The sequence below is a fragment of the Astyanax mexicanus genome, chromosome 8 (assembly GCF_023375975.1).
Source record: "Astyanax mexicanus isolate ESR-SI-001 chromosome 8, AstMex3_surface, whole genome shotgun sequence".
NCBI classification, from domain to species: domain Eukaryota; kingdom Metazoa; phylum Chordata; class Actinopteri; order Characiformes; family Acestrorhamphidae; genus Astyanax; species Astyanax mexicanus.
In genome coordinates this window covers 41,255,571-41,267,963 of record NC_064415.1, presented here as the reverse complement: position 1 = coordinate 41,267,963, position 12,393 = coordinate 41,255,571, and the positions used below count along the sequence as shown (strand labels likewise).

General features: G+C 40.4%; 1 protein-coding gene across 1 annotated transcript in view; it reads right to left on the bottom strand.

Moving 5' to 3' along the window:
• Window positions 1-12,393, bottom strand: part of colec12 (collectin sub-family member 12) — a 92,635-nt gene that overhangs the window by 26,165 nt on the left and 54,077 nt on the right. The window contains exons 3-5 of the mRNA XM_049482831.1: window positions 11,433-11,555; window positions 1,957-2,043; window positions 482-1,525 (exon numbers count right to left, since the gene is read on the bottom strand). Coding sequence (XP_049338788.1) covers window positions 482-1,525; window positions 1,957-2,043; window positions 11,433-11,555 — 1,254 coding nt within the window. The remainder of the gene's footprint in view (window positions 1-481; window positions 1,526-1,956; window positions 2,044-11,432; window positions 11,556-12,393) is intronic.

Genomic DNA, 12,393 nt, shown 5'->3' with positions numbered 1-12,393 from the left:
TCAAACATAAAAAATATAAAAAGTAAAATCAGAGAAACTGATTCTCTGAATCTTCTTCTCTTTTTGCTGTATTTTTAAAATTATTTCATGTAACTAATTTCAGTTTAATTATGTTAATGTTATTGTCGCTGCTGGTAGTGATGAGAATACGAATTGCCTAAATAATACAATAATATTAAGATTTTGGTCACAACTATACAGTATATATTTTTGGTATGTATATTTTTGTATAATATTGTGAAGTTTGTGAGTTTTTGCTTGTTTCTGATGGGACTGGGCCATTGAGATATTGGTCACACTCTAGAGTCATGACATGCTAAACTAAAAATATATTTCATAGCTCTGCAATAAACAAGGTAAGATGCATAACAAGCAATGTAATTGGACAAAAAATATTCTTAAATGATTAATGGCATAAGTGTTAAGTGTTAACAAATTAGAGTAAAGAAACACACTGAGAGATAATACAGGGAACTGTTACCTTGAAGGATTGTGAAGTTAGTGATGAGCTGCGAGTGTTTGCTATCCACCAGTTTCATCTCCTCCATCACAATGGACAGGCTGGTCACTTCCTTATCAAGCCTGGCAGCAAGCTCATCCTGCTGGGCTTTAAGCTCGCTGTTATCAGCCTTGGCCTCCAGAACGCTGGTGTTGAGGGACAGCAGAAGGTCCGTGTGCCTGGTGACCGTCTCAGCACAGCCGCGGAGGCCGTTCAGGTCGCTACTGATTGCTCCCAGGAGCTGCGTGGCGAAGCTGACATTGCCTGTGATGCGGTCCATGTGTTCCTCGTTTTGGTCCAGACGGGCCTCCATCGTGTCAAACTTGCTGGTGGTGGAGTTGTCGTGGTCTCTCTGCTGGTCCATGAGCTCACGCAGGCTCTGGTCGTGACTGTCAGTGATAGTTGAGGCGTTCTGGACCTGTTCGGACAGTGAACTGAGCTGAGAGGTCACGTCTTCGATAGCATCGCTGTTGGAACGGGTCAAGGCGGAGTTGTTGGCTGCCACAGCCTGGAGATTCTGCACCTTCTCCCTGAGCCAGTCGGCATCCGCCTTGGTCTGCCTGGCCATTTGCTGCAGGCTCTGGTAGTCGTTCTTCAGCTTTTGAACTGCCTGGCTGGCATCCTCTACTGACCTCTGGAGGGAGCCAATGACGTTCCTCTGCTGGCTCTGAGTGAAATTGAGGGAATTGAGGCTGTGGGCAGAGCGGCTCTGCTCCCTCGTCTGCGTTTGAAGTTCTGATTGAAGACGCTCCGTGTCCGTCTTCAGCCCGCCAATCAGGTTGCTGTATGCGTTGAGGGTGCGGTTGACATTGCGGATGGTGTTGGCGTTGCTCTCCAGAAGGTCCCTCAGGGAAACATGGCCGCTCTGCATGTCCTCTCCTACAAGCCGTAGGTCGTCCAGAGCTGCCCTGTTGCTGGACGCTGTCAGAGCGATGTTGTTTAGCTGGTTCTGTAATGTCTGAATTTCTGTCTTGAAGGACAGGATTTCACTTGTTGCATTCTCTGACTTCTCTCCTGTCTGGTCATCTGCATGTAAAAGCATATGATATTAAATAACATTAAAAATAAATGGCAGCCCTTTGCTAATATTTACATTTTTGGACAGTAGAATGCTTTCTGAATATTACAGTTAATGTTTTTAGAACGTTCAATCTGTCAGGTTTTCTGGATGTTCTTACAATTCTTTTATTTAACGTTTTTAAATGTTCTGGTAATGTTGCTACAGTGTCACTTGTATCAATGTTTTAGGTTTTAGTTGTGAGAATGTTATTTTTAATGTTTCCATAACATTAGTATTTCTCTAGTTATGTGAGAAAAGTTCTAGTAACAATGTAATTCAAACATTATTATTGTCACCCTTTTCAGAGCGTTCCTGGAACATTACTTTTGTAAAATAGAACATTCGCTAGGATTGGTTGAAGTGGATTGGTTGTAGTGTCTCAGTAGGTGAAACTTACCAAGCTTTTTTAAGTCTGTTTCTACAGCCATGATTTTACCCCCGTAGTTCTCCATCCCCTCTGTCACATTATCCATCTTCTGGACCACTAAAAAACACAAATAAAAAAAAAAAAATCTTGTTAGTCTGTTGTTAATCTTGCCACTGTTCAATGTGACATTACTGGTAGAATAGGTAGGTTAAAACACATATTACAGTCATTACTGTGCACCTGAACACATTATTTAAAGGCTATGTTTTTTTTTTTTTATAATTTATTTCTAATTTTTCCCATTTTTCTCCCCAATTTACACGGCCAATTACCCAACCCACTCATTAGGACTCCCCCCATCACTAGTGATGCCACAACACACCAGGAGGGTGAAGACTAGCACATGCTTCCTCCGATACATGTGAAGCCAGCCACCACTTCTTTTCGAGCTGCTGCTGATGCAGCATTGCCGAGTAGCCAGCGCGCTTGGAGGAAAGCACAGCGGCGCGGCTCCGGTACATCAGCTCACAGACGCCCTGTGCTGCAAACATTACCCTAGGAGTGATGTGGGGAGAGAGCGCCATCTACCCACCCAGAGGGAGCAGGGCCAATTTTGCTCCCTCTGACGCCGGCAGCTTGATGGCAAAGCTGCATGAGCGGGGGTTCAAACCTGCGACCTCCTGCTCATAGTGGCAGCGCCTTAGACCGCTGGACCACTCGGCGCCTTAAAGGCTATGTTTGCATAATAAGCCCAACATAGTCCAGCATGCTAGATTTAAGCAGATGCAGGTACTTAAGCATACGTTTGGATGTTGGTTAAACATAAGTTTACTGAGCAAATGCACTCTGTCCAAATAAGAACCTGTCTAAAACCTTTGTGCAAAACTATACTGCTTGACAAAATCTCTACACAGGGTCTAAATTCTAAGAAAGACAGTTCTCACTTTCTCTGAAATCAGCCTTAATTTATATCCCTTCTCACGTTCTCTAAGCTTGTGTTAGTAAGGATTTAGCCTAATAGCTGGGTTTACGTTTTTAAACAGCTCAGATGTGTATCAATTTGCGACCTTCCAATTTTTTCAGCAGTAATGTTAAGCTTCTTTGATAATATTGCATAAAGAAATATTAAGTATATTTCACAACATTAATTAAAGAAAGAAGCTGTTTTTAATATCTAGCAATATGCTTTTCTAACATATATATATACACAGAATATTTTGCTCAATATTTATTCGGGTAAACCTCAAATTTAGGGGTGGGTAATATTAAAAAATATAACGTTAAAATACTTTTATAATTGTTTCACAATATTACAATATTTTATCAGATAAATGACAAACTGTAACAGTCACAAGAAGCTGCAGTTCCTTGTTAAACCTATAGATGGAACTATGGGGCTCACACACCGCTGCCCAATTGCCAGCTCTGTTTGCTGTAATCATCAGTGTCTTTTTTACCGTATATGGTTAAAACTCATATATTTGTAGAATATACTAACTATATACAATATACAACTATCAAGGCATGAAGAAAGAATATATACTTTTAAGAGCACTAACAAGACACCCTCTCAAGAGTACATCATTTAGCCCTTACAGTCATCAGGTATCAGATTACAACAAAGCTAACACGCGCCACTATCCATACAAATGAACAATGAGTGCAGACCACATTTAACCCAAACCAAAAGTACTGCAGGAACAGTTTGACTCTGACAGCTGGTGCTAACAAATGATATAAAATATTACAGAAGCCTGGCCTGATGATGCATTAATACGTTTTTCTGGAATGGTACATTTTGGCATCTAGTCCATCCTTTTCTATTATACACAGCTAATAACGACTTGCATATGGTTAGTTAATGAACAGTACAATTAGAAATGTTTTTAGGAAAGATTGTGATTAAATGTAGCATGACATTGATAAATAAAAAAATCTCTAATTCAAGCTTTTGCAACCCAAAAAATTAAACACACTAATTTGCTTAAGGACTAAGTGGAAATATAGTTTAGTTAGTTAGTGCTTATTGATGGGCACTAAATAAACAGATACGTTGGAGAAAGTTACCAAGTTACCAAACTGGTACATACTTACAAAAACATGGGATAGAGAACAAAGCAAAGACACCATGGTGGATACATTTGTCGCCAGCACTGCACAGACCCACTGACAATGAGAATGCATTCCACTCGCACAGTCACACAGGAAATGCATGACACTTAATTTCCTCTGGAATGTGGAGTGGTTGCTCAGGGGTCGTGCTCTGACCGTCTGGGTGTCTCCTGAGCTGCGCTGGTGATTCCCACCAGTCTTTCTGGCACCACTCCTGCTGTTTATGTACAATGCTTTTTTTTCCTATTACATAAATATACCCTGTCAGTATTTACAGTATTCAGAGCAGCGAGGTGATAAAACAATCATTGGTCCTGTCAGCAGCATCACAGGTCGCTGCCCTGTACAGCAATCAAATAAACAGTCTAACGAGCATAAAGTCCAGTCATCTCAGGACTACACTGGAAAAAGCACAACATTTTCTCATTCAACTCCACATATTTAAAGGTGACTCCTAAATATGGTCAATTCCCACACACTAGATGTAACTCCCAGGTCATTTAAATTACATAATGCTACCAACTCTGCCAGAGTGAAGGCTTGTATGCACTTCCTCCAAGACATCCTAGCCAGTGGCATCTTTTCAAACTGCTGCTAACGTAACGTAACTGAAAGCTTAATATGCTTGGAGGAGAACCCTGCTACCAAAACGATTATGTCAGCTACCAGACACCTGTGCTAATGTGTTGCTAGTATGATGCTGAGTTATGAAGGGAGATGAATGGCTATCCCCTGCACCCAGAGTGAATTTGGCCAACTGTGCAGTCTTGAACTCATTTAACATCAACACTGTTTCTGGTTTGTCATCGTTGCATTTATTGATATGTGGGCCCAAGCCCCATGACTGGAAAAGCAGTACAAGTCTGATGCCACACCCTTATATCCTCACAGTTAGGGGAAAGTGTTTCTGAGCAATGAGGGGAGGTGGAAATCTGCTCCCACCCTCCATGAGTTCCAAACAGCAGAAAAGGGCTGACAGGCTACCTGTACATTAGAGTGGACTAAACAACAGCATTTGAAAAGTGAGGCCAAAACATTTCTCACACTCTTTGGATAGCTGGGAACTTTTAACCCTGTCCAATCCCATGTAAGTAAACAGAGCAAAAAGGAATGTTTCATTAAAAATTACACATCCAGTATTTTTTGCCAGTTGTGATCTATCAAATCTTCAAACGTGATCTCTAGACCTCACCTTCACCTTAGATTTAGTCTGCTGCTTTCAGCACAGGTGCATAAGCCCTAAAGTAGTTCTGCTGCCTTAAGGAAAGGTACATGACCACTAAAGTAGTTCTGCTGCCCTGAGGGTACAGTTGCAAGAAAAAGTATGTGAACCCTTTGGGATTACTTGGATTTCTGCTTAAATTGGTCAATAAATGTTGTTCTGATCTTCACTTCTAAGTCACAAAAATAGACAAACACAGTCTGCTTAAACTAATATCACACAGAAATGTATATGCTTGCATGGTTGTATTGAACACAACATGTTAACATTCACAGTGAGGGGGGAAAAGTATATGAACCTTTGGATTTAATAACTGGTTGACCCTCCTTTGGCAGCAAAAACCTCAACCAAACATTTCCTGTAGTTGCAGATCAGACCTGCACAACAGTCAGCATGTTAGAGTCTTTAGCTGGCCCTCTAGGATTCTTCCTCACCTCATTGATCATTCTGTGCTGTGCTCTTGTAGTCATCTTTACAGGACGACCACACTGAGGGAGACTAGCAACAGTGCTGACCGTCTGTCTTACCGTGGACACATGAACATCAAGGCTTTTAGAGATAACGCTTTCCAGCTTCATGTAAGTCAACAATTCTTGATTGTAGGTCTTCTGAGAGCTCTTTTGTGCAAGGCATGATTTATTGCTTTATGAAGCAATGCTTTCTTGCAACTGTAGGTACATAAACACTAAAGCAGTTCTGGTGCCCTCAGGACAGGTACATGACCACTAAAACATTTTAGAGTTTAAAAAGTATGTATGATATGTTTTCTTGTACACTATATTCTATGTGTGGAGAGTCTATTTTTTACCTTTGCCACCATCAGAGATATTTTGAATAACTAGCTGATACATGCATAATACAAGATAGAAAGGTCAAACATAATAACAGAGCTCAGTACTGCTAGCAAAGTTACATTGTGCAGTGTCAGCTGGACAAGCATTTCCCAAGATCACTTGCTGAGGCTGTCAGTAAGGGATAAATTAGACACTAAAAGAGTCTATACTCCACACATTGGACCAGTTATAGCTGAAGAAATTAGTGACATTTTGCAAGAATTTAAAATAATTGGGAAAGTAGTTGATAATGATGTAGAAATAAAAAAAGCTAGAATTCATGAATCACACAGCTGCAAGATAAAACAAAATAGATTATTTTAACATAAAAATGATTTTTAAGCAAAATTGGAATCTGAATCTGAATCAATAAAATTCAAACTGTACAACCCAACAGCATGTAATTAGCCAGATCAACATAAAGATTAGGAGCAGCTTATAGACATAAATATATAAAGTTGTGTTTTATATCTTTGGCCTTAGTCTTTGGTCGTAATTCTCAGGCCTGGCCTGAACACACATTTTTATTCATGTCTTTGATTTTCTTTCATACTGTCCATATACACCTTCCAACACTAGAGGGTGCAAAATTTGTGCATTTTGCTTGGTCCATCTACAAAGGCTTCTAAGCGTGTTTGTAAAACTGGTTTCTCATAACTAGTACAGTAGGCCTATCAGTAACATTCTCAATGGAGGTAAAATATGAATGAAAACGAGATTTGAGACGCTTTATTGACTCGATGATTTGGTCTTCCTGTTGGTTTTGTTTTTTCTTTCTTCTGCTGATGTGTTATTCAGTAGGGCTTTGGGACTGTCTCAGCATCACCAAACAATCAGAAATCCATCCAAAGCCTTGTGTGTTATCATTCCACACAGCACTTGTGTAACCAAACACAAAACAATAACATACTTTGCGGAAAAACATAACATGGAGGTCCATTTCAAAGGCTTGTTGGTTGGCCTCGCGCCGGGGGTCTGTCAGTGGGAGGCCCAAGCTGTCTCAGAGCGTTTTTTCCTTACCTCCCCCAAGTAGCATGGGCATTAGCACATAAATAAGAAGGCTATTTTTGAGTCAGGCTTAGTGGCAAGGCTCTATAAATGTGACCTTGACTTAAATTTGAGATCACTTCAGATTCAGTCTGCTGCCTTCAGGACAAGCACATGACCTCTAAACTAGTTCTCCTGTTTTCAGGACAGGACGTTTTGCTGCCCTCAGGACAGTCATGTAACTACTAATGCAGTTCTGCTGCCCTCAGGACAGGCATATACCCACTAATGAAGTTCTGCTGCCCTCAGGACAGTCATGTAACTACTAATGTAGTTCTGCTGCCCTCAGGACAGGCACATAACCACTAAGGCAGCTTTCCAGCCCTTAGAAAGGGCACATGACCACTAAATCAGTCCTGCTGCCCTCAGGACAGGTATGTAACCACTAATACAGCTCTGCTGCCCTCAGAATAGGCACTTGATCACTAAAAGCAGTTATGTAGCCTTGAGAACATGTAATCGAAAAAGTAATCATCAGACAGGCCTATGGTCACTAAAGTAGTCTTGCTGCCTTGAGGACAGGTATGTGACCACTAATGCAGTTCTGCTGCCCTCAGGACAGGCATATACCCACTAATGCAGTTCTGCTGCCCTCAGGACAGGCATATACCCACTAATGGAGTTCTGCTGCCCTCAGGACAGGCATGTAACCACTAATGCAGTTCTGCTGCCCTCAGGACAGGCATATACCCACTAATGCAGTTCTGCTGCCCTCAGGACAGGCATATACCCACTAATGGAGTTCTGCTGCCCTCAGGACAGGCATATACCCACTAATTGAGTTCTGCTGCCCTCAGGACAGTCATGTAACTACTAATGTAGTTCTGCTGACCTCAGGACAGGCATGTAACCACTAATGCAGTTCTGCTGCCTAGAGGACAGGTGCATGTTCCCTATAGCTCTTCTGCTGCCCTTAGGACAGACACTTAACCCATAAACCAGCTCTCCTTTCCATAGAACAGGCCTGTAATCACTAAAGCATTTTTTGTTGCATTGAGAATAGGTATGTGACCACTAAAGCAGTTCTGCTACCCATGAAACTGACCAGTAAATGAGATATATAATACTTAAAAAAAGTACTAAGTGGAGGTTAATTTGACAAAATTGAAACATTATCCTAAGTATCCTCAGTCCGTTCCATGGCCAACTGCAAGCTTAATTAAACAAATTTCTGGTAACAATGAAACGGAAAATAGCAGTTTAAACAAAATTGGCATCTTCCTTATTTAATAATAATAATATCTAGCTTACATCAGCTACAGTAATTTAACATCTAGCTAACATCAGTTATAGTAATTTAACTTCTAGCTAACATTAGCTACACTAATTTAACATATAGCTAACATCACATCAGTTATAGTAATTTAATTAAAACCTTAATTCATGGTTTTAAATGGTAATTTAAATAATTTTTTATTTCTGTTAGCATTGTGTAAGCATAGCTTAGAAACATCACAACACTTACTGAGCACATATTTACAAAACTGCATAACAAAACTACATTTTTGCTATATTGCCCATCCCTAAGTTCAAGCCATTCCTCTTAATTTTAAGACCATCTATAGTAGTAAGAGAGGGCTTTCAGGGTGGCACTTACTCGTCCAATAAGGAGTATATATGAGGCTAGTTGCTTTTGTGAAACCCAACCATGGATAGTTAAAATCTTGCTTTAAGGAAAAGGGTTTGTATTTAATGTGTTTCTATTCAAGAGCACTGACAGGAATCTTTGAAAAGGGACCATTTTAGCAGCAATAGACTTGTTACGCATAAGTACTGAATCTGCAAATCTCAGTGAAGGCAAAGTGATCTCGACAGCCTCTGCAATTGTCAGTCAGCTTGCGGTTGCTGGGACAACAAATTGCTGCCAAGGCATAAAATCTCCTGTAGAGTGGGTTTGGAATGGAGCTCGCTGTCCCACGTCGTTCTCTCATCTGGTAAAAATTAGCCTTGTTAGGGCCCGACCGACCATATGGACTCAATGTATATCAGCGGACATGATCTGTGCAGTTAAACTCAATTCAGATCCTTCAGCTAATGGCAAGGATGTTCATATAGGGAAACACAACCCCTGGGGATATACTATAGTATACATACCATAGATCATTTGATAAGGTTCTTGGTTTGAGTGGTGAGTTGAGATGTTCTGGACAAGCCAAAAAAAGACATCAAGGCCCAATCCTGTTTCACTCTTTGCCCCTATCACTTAGCCCTACTATAGGGTGCAGTTTTAGGGCTACACGGATTCCCATAATGAGACAAAATGAGGGAAATAAGAAATCACAGACAAGATGTTCTTTGTTAGTAACCACTTTGTTAAATGTCTCCTTCTGCTACATTCCATTTTTCTTGTTGTGTGTGAAATAAAATATGTCTCTCCGAGTTGTAAATGCATGCTGCATTTGAAACTTTTCTTAAACCCCCATTGTCTGCAGTTGCTAACAAAAGCTATATATATTTTTAAAACGATTGGATCAGAAAAAGGACACGACCCTACAACAACTAATATGTGAATTAGTATTTATGGCCTCGCCCACCTTGGCTTGCGACCACCCACAGTCTGTGCAGAAGCCAGGCTGCAGAAGAGCCGAAACTGTCTCATCAGCTAAAGAGTTTACAGCTCTGTTTTTACATCAGTTAGTTAACGTTAGCTATCTTGTGTAAGTAATTATAGGTTTAAATCGGATCTCCGGTTGATTCCGTTCAGGTCGAGTTCAGGTCGGATTATATGATATAGAGCGGACTCTGGGGCTTTTAATGTGGTGAAACTGCCCAAGCACCAAATCACCATGTCTGAGGTAAGAGTTAAGTAGCGTTAGTTTAGCTGAAATAAATGTTATCATGTTGCAGAGAGAGTGGCATCACTGCTGGAAGTGCAGTGCCGCTGCTGCTCACCTCGCGGCCGAGTGACGCTAAGAGTCTGATGGTAAGCAAAGATTAAGGGTTAACTTTACCTAGCACTCAGTGCTATATCTACAACTAAGGCTGTATCTCTGAAAACATTTTTGCCCTTGGAGTTTTGGAGCTGTAAAATTGACTGTGGGGGGAGGCAGGTAGCGTTTTCTGCTGCAGTGCTGTTAGCCAATTAGAGGCGATATGTTTGCATGTATGAATATTCATGAGCAAGAGACGAAATCCTGTCTTTCTTCAGAGACCACTAATCCAGGGTTATACAGCTTTTTTTTCCCAAAAGCAGCTGACATGGCATTCATACTAGGGACCACAACTAGATATATTAAAATGAATAAAAAAAACTACGGAATGAAACTTTTAACAACTGCTTTATATTAGTTTAATGCAGTTCCAATGTATTACAGCCCCTTTTCTTCATAGCAATCATCGATAAAAGCTTGTAGCATGTCTCAGTAGGTAGCTTGCAGGCTAAATGTCCTGTTCCATCTTCAATGATGCACTTACATTCTGTCAGTCAATAGAAAAATCTGAACAAGAAGTCAGCAAATAGCTCAGTTCCAAGGAGAAGAATGACACCCAAAAACAAGGGGTACAAATAAGAAATAGGATTGGGCCCAAGTTTTTAGGGGACATGGGGTTATGTTCTACTAACTGTGACCTTGGTTCTGCTCAAAGTTTGGAAGAAACTAAGAGAATAAAAGGTTGAATCTTGCAAGCAATCCATTAGGACAGATTAAATCTTTTTGTGTTTTATAGTGTTATGAATGAATCATCTTCAAAACTTCAAGATGTTTAGATTTGCAAGTATTTTAGCCCCAAGAGGCCAAAAAGACTTTCAGATTCCTGCATGATATCTGCTTCCTCCACCTCTCGGTCAATGTCTGAAGGCTAGCTTTTATGATAGCAAAATATGCTTGAATTAGACATAATTTACAAGCCTGTATTTCACAATGTTTCAAGCCCTTCAAGAGAGTTCAGAAAGGACGTACCATTATAACACTCATGAAGATAATATTTGGAGAAACATCCTGTTTCTAAGGAACAATATGGCTTCCTTATGTCAAGTCAGAGGGAAAGGAAAAACTGCAGACGAGACATCCGGCATTAAAACACTAATATTCTGACAATCAGTGGAAAATTTCTGACACAAATCAGCTGCTTGTAAAATAAAGTGTTTGGATGGAAATACTTCTTTCTACAATGCTAATCAGTGCAATGCATCATAAAGCCATGTCTGTTTACTGTCTCAGTTTACTAAATGAGGAGGGTACATTTCTCATCATTTCAACTCCATGTTCTGGAATGCATACATTTCTTCCAGTATGTGGCTTACAGAGCCACAATGAATAAACAAGGAACGCAAGAAAAGGAGGAACTCATACCTTTGTATCCTAAGACAGCCACGGCTATAGTAAGCAAAGCACACAGGACGTACAGGAGAGCGATGGCCGCCCTCAATGCCCAGTCGTTCTTACACTTAGTGCATTCATTCCCCTCTTGGATACCTGGAACAGAAAGACAGCAAAAATAATTCTCATTCAGATGATACTGGACAACATGAGCGATAAAAAAACACAGATTCTACTACAAAATCACTGGATGCTTGGAACTTGTATGGCTTACACACGAATGGCAAATTACTTAGCTGCATGATTCAAATGCCAAGTTTCAGAGGCCAAAAGTAGCGTGGAGGACACCAAGAACCTGATATGAACTTTCCTTGGCTACATCAGCATCTGGACTGTACTAAGCTGCAGAATCTTCCGAAGGAAGAATGCTAAAGAAATAACTTGGAGTCACATTGTTAAATCCTTTGTTCATACAGTTTCAGTGCTTCATTGACGTGCTTATTGAGAAGAGAAGTCTTTCCTTATTTTCAGTAGACATATACTATATCATACAACATTTATTTTCAGCCCTGCAATGTGACTGACTGAGAGAGGCATTCCAGGAATGCCAATATTGCATGATAATGGCACTGTGACCAAAGCTCTTTGTAAGTTTTCATGCATACCATATTTTTCACACTATAAGGTGCACCAGATTATAAGGTGCAATATCAATAAATGTCTATTTTCTGGTCTATTTTCTTACATAAGGTGCACCAGATTATAAGGCACATTTTATGCAACACTAGTAACTAGTAACTAGTAGTAGGAACAGGGGTGTCACCATGTTTTCCTTCTAAATTCAGCAGGTATGCTGTACTTCAGCAGAGTAGCTTTACTGCTCCTTACAACCTGACTGGTAAAATTCATACATGCGCACAGGATTAAAAGGCGCACTTACAATTTTGGGGAAAATGAAAGGATTTTAAGTGCACCTTATAGTGTGAAAAATACA